This window comes from Heptranchias perlo, chromosome 1 (genome assembly GCF_035084215.1).
Source record: "Heptranchias perlo isolate sHepPer1 chromosome 1, sHepPer1.hap1, whole genome shotgun sequence".
NCBI lineage: Eukaryota > Metazoa > Chordata > Chondrichthyes > Hexanchiformes > Hexanchidae > Heptranchias > Heptranchias perlo.
In genome coordinates this window covers 102671953-102685194 of record NC_090325.1, presented here as the reverse complement: position 1 = coordinate 102685194, position 13242 = coordinate 102671953, and the positions used below count along the sequence as shown (strand labels likewise).

At 41.2% G+C, this 13242-nt stretch overlaps 1 protein-coding gene across 1 annotated transcript in view; it reads right to left on the bottom strand.

Annotated features, from left to right (window-relative positions):
* The window catches only part of lgi2a (leucine-rich repeat LGI family, member 2a), a 34028-nt gene that overhangs the window by 14878 nt on the left and 5908 nt on the right, over nucleotides 1-13242 (bottom strand). Inside the window, exons 3-5 of the mRNA XM_068001497.1 lie at nucleotides 9043-9114; nucleotides 8874-8945; nucleotides 8644-8715 (exon numbers count right to left, since the gene is read on the bottom strand). Coding sequence (XP_067857598.1) covers nucleotides 8644-8715; nucleotides 8874-8945; nucleotides 9043-9114 — 216 coding nt within the window. The remainder of the gene's footprint in view (nucleotides 1-8643; nucleotides 8716-8873; nucleotides 8946-9042; nucleotides 9115-13242) is intronic.

The following is a 13242-nucleotide window of genomic DNA, read 5'->3' as shown; positions in this document are numbered from 1 at the left end:
CCACATTATATAAAGGACAATAAAGCCACATAGAGCATTCTGTGTAAATTCACCAGGATGATGCCAGGAATGAGAAAATATGGTTATGAGGGAAGACACGAGAAACTGCGACTATGCTCCCTGGAGCAGAGAAATAAAAGAAGAGATTTAATAGAGGTTTTTTTAAAATTGTAGGAAAATATTATTTCCTCCGACTGGGGAGTCAGTAGTGAGGGGTCATCAATTTAACATTGTCACTGAGAATGAAGAGAGAGGTTAGGAGAAATTTCATTATGCAGAGACTTGTTAGTGTATGGAACTCTTTGCCACAGGGAATAGTGGAGGCAATGACTATTGGAGAAAAATTGAAAACTATCTGAAGCAGAAGGAGACACAGGGTTATGGAGAGAGAGTAGGGCAATGGGATCAGTTTTGGATTGTTCTAGGAAAGAACCAGTTTCCTGAACGAACACGACGGACAAATGGCTTCCTTCTGCAATCTAAACTTCTATCTTTCTACGATCCTAAAGTAAGGAAAATTCCAGAAAATCTAACCTTGCAAATGATTAAAGTAACCAATGAATAGTACTTTTTTTAGACGAAACCCTTTGCAAAATTTACATTTGTGTTTGCTTTGAAGGATGTTAATATATTCCTCATGAGCATTATGGCCCAGATTTTCCTGGTGACTTGCGCCATTCAACAGCATAGGGACCCTTCAATGGCGCAAAAGGAAGAGGAAATTATGGAGTAAGTGACCTACGCCACTAATTATGACACTCCATATTTTCCTGGGACTTTTGCCACTACTCTGCTGTTACCTTCGTCAAAAACAGTGAGAAGTTAATTATCATAGCTCTGCCCCCATTTAAATCAATGGCAATCATGATTTTTTTGCATTTAAGCCAATTTTCACTCCGCTGCCAGTTAGACTGAAGAAGAATGGCATGAGTGGCCTGGCAGTGGCGTGATTTGTTGACTTTATACTGCATTTATTGATTACTTTTAAAGGACGTGCTAAATATGTTTGCTAATTGGGACTTGCTATTATTGACCTGTTACATGAGGTATTTTACAGCCCGAGGAAGCCCTAACCTCTCCCATCATTAATAATGCAAAGTATTGGTTTAGTAATGAGAAAGGTGTTCCCAGCAACAAAACTTAACTGTTGAGTAGTTGAATGTATAACTTTTATAGCTTACTCACATTTGATCGGCAAAATAACCAAAGGCGACATGAAGAAATACTTTTTTATGCCGCTCGTGGTTGTGATCTGGAATGCACTGACTGAGGGGGTGTTGGAGGCAGATTCAATTGTGGCTTTCAAAAGGGAATTGGATAAGTACTTGAAGGGAAAAAATTAGCAGGACAACGGGGAAAGGGCGGGGGAGTGGGACTAGCTGGATTGCTCATGCAGAGAGCAGGCACTGGCTCAAAGGGCTGAATGGCCTCCTTCTATGTTGTAACCATTCTATGATTCTATGATTCTATGATTTTAAAAAAGAATTGGAGGATTCCGTTCCTGCCCTAATCCCTGACAAGCAAACATTATCAATAGTTTCACAAATTGGCAAAATACAACTGAGTATGCTTTCAAATGCTTATGACTAGTGCTGGGATGCAACTTTGATCTAACTTTTTGACCGGTTGTAAACAATTTTACAACACCAAGTTATAGTCCAACGATTTTATTTTTAATCCCACAAGCTTTCGGGGGCTTTCCCCTTCCTTGACTGGTGTTAGTTCTCAAGTAGCTGGTGTAAAAAGAAACCTTAAACGCATCTGATTGCTTGGGTTGAATGGCAAATGCCTTGTCATGGCAATTTAATAGGATGTAAAGATCTGAAAAAGATCTTAAATTGAGAAAATGACAGCTGACACACCTGTGAATTTTAGTGTTGGCACGGAGGAACCTGCAAATGAGAAAGATCCAGCAATCGTGCCGCTAACAGGGGAATATCTACTCACTGAGCCACTATCCAAGTAGGATCCACTAACAAAGAAGTGAATTTATTTACAATATACATACTTTCACGTGCAGAAATGTAGTTCACATCAGAATCTAGGTTACAGAGTAAGGCAGTAGTAATGTGGCATTGCTGTTGAGCTCAGCGCTTCAATTACCTCCATAACAAAGAAATCATTGGCCACGGCTGTGTTGCTTCCGATTCACCACATTGCTCACTGTGGCGTATTTTAATTAGAAATGCAGGAAAATATGGAGGAAGTTATCAACGGCGAGATTGACGCTAGATGGTGAAATTTACGATCTCGGCAATGCAATAGCCCATATTTTGCTGGAGTGGGGCATCTCGTGGCTTGCCCCTTTAGTTAGACTTTCTCCCTCACCCTTCAGCTTGAAAACTTTTTGCCCTATAAGTTGCTGGAATTGCGAGCTGATAACGTCGCAGCGAGGGAAACAAGGCATCTGGGACCTTGGTGAAAGACGGGACCAACAATCTATTTCCTTCACCAATGAGATTCAAGGATTGAGAGAGAAACAGAGTAACGATTGAGAAGGAAATAGGGTGAATTAGAATCAAATAAGGTACAAAAAGAGAGGAAAGAAAGAATGGATTAAGAGAGAGAAAAAAAAGAGACAGAAAGGAAAAGTAAGAAAAAAAAGTAAAAATTTTAAATGAAAAATCTCTAACAACAATTTACTAACTATAGGAATGAGACTCCATGGTTTCAATTGTTCCCTTTCTGGGCTGGAGAGGTTAAATGGCATTGCAGGAATGCGTCTGGAGAAGACCATTTATGCAAGGTCTGGTCTGGCACAGAGCCCAGGCTGACATCTTGGTCACTGAGCTGCACCTTTGCCAGTGCTTGTATGAAGCTGCTGCAATATGCTGCAAGACTGAGATCGATAGATTTTTGGACTCTAAGTGAATCAAGGGATATGGGGATCAGGCGAGAAAGCGGAGTTAAGGTCGAAGATTAGCCATGATATTATTGAATGGTGGAGCAGGCGCGAGGGGCCATATGGCCTACACCTGCTCCTATTTCTTATGTTCTTATGTTCTTATAAATCTCATCATTAAAAAGATACTTGCGCTGTTAAGTACCAGCCCTAACTTTATGCGGCGAGTTGAATCAGCAATTAATGTGTAAATGCAGCAATTCCTTGAAACTCACGGGGAGGTTGAGGGCGAGCTGCCGTTTTCGCAAGTCTAGCAGTGGAGTGGCGCAAATTGTCCAGCAACTTGTGGCGATTCACAATTCACCTCTTCCTCACCACAAGTTGCTGGACGATTTACACATTAATAACAGCGTGTGAATTAAACTCGCGTTATTTTGGCAGCAAAAGCTGGCCCAATGACTTATTCATTTCGAGGCTGTCTACTACGTCCAAATTGAAGGGGAAGGTTGCCTCCTAGGAAATGAGGAACACACATGACTGATGACCCCTCTGGTGAAATCACGTGCTCAATCACAATAAAGCTATAATTCTCTCACCAGAACTGGTCTGCTCATTGAGAATGTTTTCAAAGTCATTAAGCAATATTTGCAGTCCTTTGATCGCTCAAGTGTGGCATCTCCATATTCATCTGTGAAAGCTGGAAAAATTGCTACAGTGCACTGCATGTTGTACGATATTAACATTGACAGAGGCTTGGCAATAGAGGTGCATGAGAAACAGCAGGAAGCAAAGAGGAAACAAGATGAAAAATATGCCCAGGAGCCAGCGGAAGACTCTGCATTGCTGGCTAGCAGTGAGGTTCAGGACAATATCATAGCTCATCTCATTTAGAGGAGCCCCACCAAAGTTTAAAATTACAGTTTCTTTTTCTCATTTGTATCAGACCAAATACCTTTTCTTTTGTGTTTAAGAGCTGCACCTTTTTTTCCTTTTCTGAAATTGTCAAGTTTGACTCCAGTTTCTTTGTAATAAAGCCTCAAAATGCAATTTTCAATGAAAGGATGTGCTATTTTACATCTTTACTATGTATGGTAGTATCTAAGGTGCATTTTCTGCACTTGTCAACCTGCACATGACCCCCCAAAGTGCAAATATATTACCTCCTAAAAGTGTTCTCCAATTGCGTTAAAACACCATCTGTGCTCTATTTACTGGTGGGAATGATGTCACTTGCCCTCATCTATGTGCTTCCCAGGAAAGGACCATCGTTGTTCCTGAGGTTCTAGGTTCCCTCTAACTGGAGAGGCAAACTACCCCTGATGTCCCTTCAGCAGGAGGGCTCTATGTTTGAGTCACTGTGGTGCACCTGCTTTTGAAGACACCCATGGAGGCCATTTATGCAAAGTCTGGTCCGGCACAGAGCCCAGGCTGACATCTTGGTCACTGAGCTGCACCTTTGCCAGTGCATGTATGAAGCTGCTGCAATGTGCCTCTCCTCAGGAGGCACACTCATATGCCAAAGACAGAAGAGCAAGTATCTTGAAGGGACCTGAATCGCTCCTCGATGGATATCAGTAGCCCTTTATTGATGGACTTCATACTACTGCAGTGTACTGTCATGAATGGTAATGGTTCCTCATTAACAGCAGACTCCATACCAGATAACTGTCCATTCATCCTTCCCATTAACTGAGGAATAGAGTCAAAGGACTTCTCCACACTGTCCATGTATTCTTTGGAAAGCAAGAAGCATTCCAGGCCAAGGAACCCGAGCCAGGACAGTCAGAGCCACAGCGTCCCAACCTGCACTGTTGCTCATAACCAGCCCCTGGCTTTTCTACTCATTCCAATTACTGTACAATATCTAGTGCTTCTTGTGGCTCCTCCACATCCATAAATCCCGAGATGCTAGTTTGTGGGCTGGAAAGTGAAAGTGGTGATGCTGGGTGCTTTGGTGTACTGTACTGCTCTGGATCCCACTGCACACCACTGGTTATGGCAGCATCACCTGTGAAGAGAACAGAAGGTACATTAATGAGTCTACTGGTACATTTTACTTAGTAAGCATTTTCTTTGAAAGTAATGACGTGGAAAACTGTTTCAACTGTTTCTCACCATGTGAGAGCAATAAGTCATAAATCAGGAGGCAGCATGAAATTGGAACAGAGCAGCTGCTTCTCCTTCCACTGTCTCCATGTCAATGTGGGCCAGTGTCCTTTGTTCAAAGGTTGTCAGGGTCTTCATTGTGTTGCTGCCACTACTGGTACCATTGTGGACCCTGTTGTGTACACCACCTTTTTCTGTAAAAGTGACATGACTAGACATTATTGGTAGGGTTCATTCATCAAGACTCTGGTAAGCCGTGTGCAATACCTCAAACTATTAGACTGAAATCAATATATATAGTGCATAGTAAAGGCTGCAGCACTGCACATTCAATTCCGCATTATTTTGGTATGGTACTTCTCGAGATGTGGTGCTTCTTTGCAACATCTTTCCATGCCAGCATTGATACCATCAGTAATCCATATCGACGCAGCCTGCACCCATACTTAGTGGACCATCCTCTTGACCCCAAATAGTGGTAATAATCTAGATCATTAACTGCTTCAGAAATGTGAATATGAGCATCAGTGAAGACATGTGCTGATTGACCAGCTTCTGCTTTCTGTGATTAATGTATTTGTGAGGCACAAATCTAACTGGAAGAAACCAAGGTGCCTGCCAGTTTGATTGACGGGTGGTACAAACAGAAATAGGTGAACTTTAATAAGTTTTGACTATTCCTGAAATCATAATCTTCTGATATTCACACTTCAATTTTTCCTATTAAATTGCAGCAGAGATCTCTATGTAGAAGCTCAGATTAATCTAACACATTACTGAATTTCACCAATGTAGCCATGATTACAGTTTGTTACTTGTCATTATTTTAAGGATAGCATCACAGTGAAATTTCTACCTTCTTTTTCAAAAAAAAAAGTATTTTTGGTGAAGAAATCTTACTGGAGTTTTCAAGGTTCAAATCATATTTTTAAACCCCTGGTTTGTTATTGTTTGGTATATATTTTCTAGGGACATTCAGATGACTTTTTATCACGTCATAATGTCATAAAGGTGTGATTTCATATTCCAGCTGTAAGTACCCCAGCACCATACTTTTCCCAAATGTTCTAATCTGACTCAGTTGTGTTTGATTTTAAATAAACTCACATACAAGTTCAATCTTTATGATATTCGATTTGTTAGAAATGTCCTTCTGTATATAACGCAAACAGCAGAGATCACAAGAAAAGCAGTCACATCAGTGATGCATTGATCTTAAGCCCATTCATCCAGGTGCACACATATTTTTCTGCAGGGCACAGTAATGGAATTTATACTTTCTGTATATTGACTATTTCTAGATTGGCTAGGCGTATTTAGTCTGCAAATTTTCATTACAATTTTCATTAGAGATGCATTTTGGGGGCCTAATAGAGCATACTACCCGTACTTTGTGTATTCTGTTCATAAATATGCAGAGTACTATTTTTTTTTTATTCGTTCATGGGATGTGGGCGTTCCTGGCGAGGCCAGCATTTATTGCCCATCCCTAATTGCCCTTGAGAAGGTGGTGGTGAGCCGCCTTCTTGAACCACTGCAGTCCATCTGGTGAAGGTTCTCCCACAGTGCTGTTAGGAAGGGAGTTCCAGGATTTTGACCCAGCGACGATGAAGGAACGGCGATATATTTCCAAGTCGGGATGGTGAGTGACTTGGAGGGGAACGTGCAGGTGGTGGCGTTCCCATTTACCTGCTGCTCTTGTCCTTCTAGGTGGTAGAGGTCGTGGGTTTGGAAGGTGCTGTCGAAGAAGCCTTGGCGAGTTGCTGCAGTGCATCCTATGGATGGCACACACTGCAGCCACTGATGAAGGGACTGAATGTTTAGGGTGGTTAATGGGGTGTCAATCAAGTGGGCTGCTTTGTCCTGGATGGTGTCGAGTTTCTTGAGTGTTGTTGGAGCTGCACTCATCCAGGCAAGTGGAGAGTATTCCATCACACTCCTGACTTGTGCCTTGTAGATGGTGGAAAGGCTTTGGGGAGTCAGGAGGTGAGTCACTCGCCGCAGAACACCCAGCCTCTGACCTGCTCTTGTATTTATATGGCTGATCCAGTTAAGTTTCTGGTCAATGGTGACCCCCAGGATGTTGATGGTGGGGGATTCAGCGATGGTTATGCCGTTGAATGTCGTGGGGAGGTGGTTAGACTCTCTCTTGTTGGAGATGGTCATTGCCTGGCACTTGTCTGGCATGAACGTTACTTGCCTGCGAACATCCCCATTTCTGACCTTAAGATGGAGGGAAGGTCATTGATGAAGCAGCTGAAGATGGTTTGGCCTAGGACACTGCCCTGAGGAACACCTGCAGCAATGCACTGGGGCTGAGATGATTGGTCTCCAACAACCACTACCATCTTCCTTTGTGCTAGGTATGACTCCAGCCACTGGAGAGTTTTCCCCCTGATTCCCATTGACTTCAATTTTACTAGGGCTCCATGGTGCCACACTCGGTCAAATGCTGCCTTGATGTCAAGGACAGTCACTCTCACCTCACCTCTGGAATTCAGCTCTTTTGTCTATGTTTGGACCAAGGCTGTAATGAGGTCTGGAGCCGAGTGGTCCTGGCGGAATCCAAACTAAGCATTGGTGAGCAGGTTATTGGTGAGTAAGTTCCGCTTGATAGCACTGTCAACGACACCTTCCATCACTTTGCTAATGATTGAGAGTAGACTGATGGGGCGGTAATTGGCTGGATTGGATTTGTCCTGCTTTTTGTGGGCAGGACATACCTGTGCAATCTTCCACATTGTCGGGTAGATGCCAGTGTTGTAGCTGTGCTGGAACAATATATAGTTTTCTTAAGCTATTTTTGTACAAATTAGTGACTGAATAAACATAGTGTACCACCTTAGAACAGACAAGGTTAAGGGGAGATTTGATAGAGGTGTTCAAAATCATGAACAGTTTTGATAGAGTAAATAAGGAGAAATTGTTTCCAGTGGCAGAAGGGTTGGTAACCAGAGGACACAGATTTAAGGTAATCGGCAAAAGAGCCAGAGGCAACATGAGGAAACATTTTTTTATGCACTGAGTTGTAATGATCTGGAATGCACTGCCTGAAAGGGTGGTGGAAGCAGATTCAATAGTAACTTTCAAAAGGGAATTGGATAAATACTTGAAGGGGAAAATTTTTACAGGGCTATAGGGAAAGAGCAGGGGAATGGGACTAATTGGACACCTCTTTCAAAGAGTTGGCACAGGCACGATGGGCCAAATGGCCTCCTCCTGTGCTGAACCAACTATGATACTATGAATGTTCTGGCTCTGGGAGTGTTTGCCTAAGATTATGAAATACATGGTTCATATTTAACCAACTATTGCACTAGACTCTTTTGTAAAACAACATATTGAAACTCTGCCATTTCAACATATTGAGTAATTTTTCCAGGTTCTTGGCCAGACTGCCAGGTGAAGTGATTCACGATAGCAAAGTACGTCATCTTGAGGGGAAGACAAAACAAAAATCTACAGGGAGTCAGACTTACCCAACCCCACCTGGGAATGCAGATAATGGAGTGGCACTGCCTACAGCTCTGACCTCCTCAGTTTCCTACCTGGAGGAGAGCATCCAAGAACCAGAAAGGCAGAAAAAAGGCGTTTTATTGATAAAATGTATAAGATACGGTTAACCGGTCTCATAGTGCAAGCGAATGATATCAGTAGTTAACTTAATTTATTGCTGAAAAGTGTGAGAATCTTACAGTTCAATCAAGGAATCCAAGTCAATGAAGACATCTCTTGGTAAGGATCTGATGCGACTGCTAGCCAAAGAACTGAAAATAAAATAATTCACTTTAAGACACTGCCTCATTAGTTTAAATACCATCTGAGAAATTACTTGTTTCTATGATTGGTTTCTTTCTATAAAAAGAATTTAAAACTTAGATTGTGTTAAAATAATTTGAAAGGTGACAATAACATGAAGACTTACAGATGGATCAAATCTCTGAGCCCTCGAAAAGCGTGTTTTGATATAGACTCAATTTTGTTGCTTTCGATGAATCTGAAGAAGTGAAGACAACCAGTTAGTTTAAATGGTTGAGTAATTTGATCATTAAAAAAATGAAGGAAATAGTAAATGCAAAAAGAAAAGGACTCACAAATACTCAAGATGTGGAAGTCCAGCAAAGGCATCATCTCTTATTGATGTAACTGAATTTGAATTCAGGAGCCTGAAAAAAAATCAACTCTTTTGAGGATTTTACAACTTTAAATTTATGTTATAAATTTTTGCAAAGAGGCAGCATCCAAGCTATGATTATTGGCAATAGATTTAATTCAAACTTGATTTAAGCAACAAATCTTTTACAAACACATGCGAGTTTACTCTCAAAGTTGTATAGTTTCTGGAAAAAAGTAACTTCAGAGCTAGGGTGTGAGGGGGATTGTGGGAGCTTTGGCTTGGTGTGCAGGGGGAACAGGGACAGCAGCAGAGGCAACTGGACGAATGGTCTCGACCATGGTGATGAAGAAATCCATGAGCTCCTCACATGTCTTGTTAGAGGTGAGGGTGGAGGGGGCAGGGGTGAGGGCTTTAAGGAGAAGGTTGATAGCAGAGAATAGGAGTCTGGGGTTATCTTTAAATAGACAACAAGATCACTAATGAAAAAGCCATACTAAAACCTATATTGACAATCATGGGTTAGACCAGAATTTTAATGTGATGGATAATTTCAGAGTTACTGGCAGCTTCCATAACTTTAGAAAGTGTCATTAGAAGAGCTGTAATTAAAAGGGTCAGAGAGATCACCTTTCTTAGGAATAGTGTGAACATGAGCAAATGCCCAAGCAGAAGAAAGATAGATTGGGCATCAGAGAGATTTAATACTGCATGGGACAGTGGTTAATTCAGAGACAAACATTTTGAGGATGGCGGGAGGGATGCCATCAGGACCAAAGTCTAATTAGAGTCCAGAGAGGAGGATCCATAACGTTTACTGGAATAAAACTTGATATTGGTTACCATAGCAGAATAGAATGGAACAATGGAGGAGTTTCTATACTCAGACAATTAACATTAATGGTGGAGGAAAAAGTGACCCAAAAAGGTCAACTTTCTTTTAGGAGTGTTAGCAATCAAGATGGGAGAGAAGTGGGGAGGTGGCTTTACTGGAATACAGAGTCAGCTTTAGCAAGGGACCAGAAGGAATGAATGAGAGAGATGAAGGCGGCCTAGAGCTGACACTTTTCTTCAATACAGTTGTGTTGAGCAAATTTTTAAAAATGTATTCTATAAAAAGAATCAACACATCTCCGTAACTGTTTAACAGGCTTGTGCATCAGTGTAAAAAAACCACATTACCACTAATGAGTGTGATATTTCATGGAAATTCACTTTTTAAAAGCTTATATTACTAACAAAGTACAAAAGCAGTCTTATCCGCAGCACATTTTTTCTGGAAACAAAGTGACAAAGTGAGAAGTAAAATTCAGTTAATCATTTCCAAAATAATTACAATTTCATGCCTTCAACTTGCAAGTATGGGTGTCATTTTATACAGTTTGGTACAGCAGTGGCCCCTTTCAAGCTGAGTCTGTTAACAGCAGTATTCCAGTGAATAATATGATTTCCCAGAAAGGATTTACAGAAGTTACGAGTAGAGATAAAATTGGATCAAGATGTCTCAGGCCAATTAAGACACCTGGCGGAAAAGACACTGGTCTCAAACATCTGCAGTCCTTTGATCCCTGAATAAGTGCTTGGAACTGTACATTGGGAACTTCTACCTCTGTCCCCGCTGGGGCATCCGGAGTCAGGGGGAGGTACTCTCATCCATATGATCCTGAAAGGTCACACACCACTATGGACACATCCTGGGAGCCATTGCAGAGGGGCTGGATACAGCGGCAATGAAACGCTACTCTGGAGATTTGCCAGTACCACTGGCACAGAAGGGTAAATGTTGTGCGCCATCGGCCCCCTTTATGAAGGGAGTTGAAAAAGAAAAACTAAATTGTGGCAAAATCTTCCGGGGTGGGACGTCCAGAAGGGGTTTACGTCTGCTGGCCAGGAGGCTGGTACACCTTCCCTCACATGACGTACCAACCTACTGGAAGACTCCCAGACTGTGGCTGAGGAAATACCTGGGCTGAGGAAATACCTGGGCTGAGAGTCCTCTTCTCCCTGCCACATCCCCTCTGACACGGTGAGCCTTGTTTGGGACAATCTGAAGTTCCATCACAAAGAAGGCCTTGTAGAAATTGACAGTACAGGCTGGGACTTGCCAGTAGTGCTAAACAGTAGATGCACAGAAGTAGAGGAGTGGACATTAAGTTAGCCTGAATGATGATTTCAGCAGGAGACAAGATGATCGGATAGATTTGATTTTGCTTGACAAAAATTTGAAAAGTTCTAAGGACAGATATTTTGAGCCATAAGAAATTGAAGTCAGGTGATTTAAGGGAACACATTTGAGCCACAAGATGCCAGAATGAACATAATCACATGCATCTTTTTGGGTAAGAAGCTGGAGGGGAAAAAGAGGAATCGGAAAGAAAGAAGTGACATTTGAGTTTCAGTTGGAAACGATAGCTGAGGGCAGCATGGTTAGAGCTGGAAATGAACAGAACCAAGGTTTGAGGAAAAGCTACAAATATTCCAAAAGTGTAGAATAGAGCAAGAAGAGGAAACAACAGCTGTGTGAGTATGATGCTGGATGATGCAGACGTTGGAATATGCTGTGAATCTTCAGGCTGTGGGTGCTGTAACATGAGAGGGGTCTGAAAGATCCCACACAGGATAGCATTGTAATCTTTTGGTGACTTCAGTCTGTTTCCTGGACATAGTTGCAAGGTAAAGTCACCTACAAGTGCACCCCTGATGTAGGCAGCTTCCCAAAGCACTACCAATGAGTTCAAGCAGTTAACAATCAAGTGGCTGAGCCATGGAACTGTGTTTGACCATGATGCCGATGAACAGAAGTAGCCTTCTTAACATTTTGAGCAGTGATGGACTAAACTGAGAAGAAAAAGAAAGAAAATTGGATAGAGTGATGCCAAAGGATTTCTTTCATTTAGTTTCCTTATGTTTTTGTTTTTTCTTGGGTAGGAACATGTATAGATGTGACCTTACTATGTACAGTACCTTGAACTACATTGTATATCAAATCTAATTAATATCAAAGAGGTAGGGAAAAACACTGTTAGCTGTGCTATGGGAATGCTCAGCATTAATTGAGGTACAGAGTGGGATAATTCTCTTTAAGGATCTTGAAATTATGTTGTGCATTATTAGTATATGAATGTTTAAGATAAGCATATAAAATTCTTCTGTCTGCTATTTTAACAGAGGTTTTAATCCATTAACTTTAAATACATTAATGCTGCCATTAAAATAGCAGACACAGGAAATTCAAATGAATGTGTTAAGTATTCTTATGCTAATATTGGACAGTATAATTTTTAGTGCCTTTGACATAGATAAACTTTCCAAAGCACTTTGCAGAGGCACAATCAGACAAAATGGACAACGAGCCAAAAGGTGGATATAATAGGAGGGATGACCAAATCCTGGTCAAAGAGATGGGTTTTAAGGAGAGGTATTAAAGGAGCAGAAGGAGGTGGAAAGGCAGAGGCACTTGTATTTTTGTGCTGCAGATCCTTCTCAATGTTTTTGTTCATTGACAAAAGATTAATTACCTACCAATGGTTCTCTATGCACCCTCCCATTTTGTCATATTTATTGGGAGCTATCGTATGCAAAACAAACCTAAAAATAGTTGTCATTAGTAGGAAATGTGGCCAGATTTGGGATAATTTAAACTTTTTCTGGGCAGTTGCTTTGGTTAAAATTCTGCCCCATGAGAAGACCACTTAGTCTCTATGGCAGTTATTTTACGATTCACAAGTATTTCTAAATCTAGTTTTTATGCCAGTTGCTTGTTTAGCAATGATTTTTTTGTTTGTTTCTTCATTTCAATGATTTGTATATTATTTATAAATGTTGTATTCATTTTGCTCCTATTTGTTTCTTTCTTTCCACTGGAGAATAAAAGTTTGAATTAAAAATGCACAGTACTGAACACTCTAATCTGATGTTTAGTGCAGTTCATCAACATACAACACTGTGCCAACAATGCACTGCGATTAGTCGGAGAACACAGAGCTTTTCAGTCAACGATCCTTGAGAAAGATTGAGATGCTGGCCTGCAGACATCAAAGGTTCTACTGGTGTCCACTTTCTAAGCTTTTACTTGTATTGATTGCATTTAAGATCTGTAGCCATAAACTTGCTCTACTGTGTGTTATGATGCCCAAAGCCACTTAACTAAACTGAAAGGGAATAATGTGCCATTTGAAGA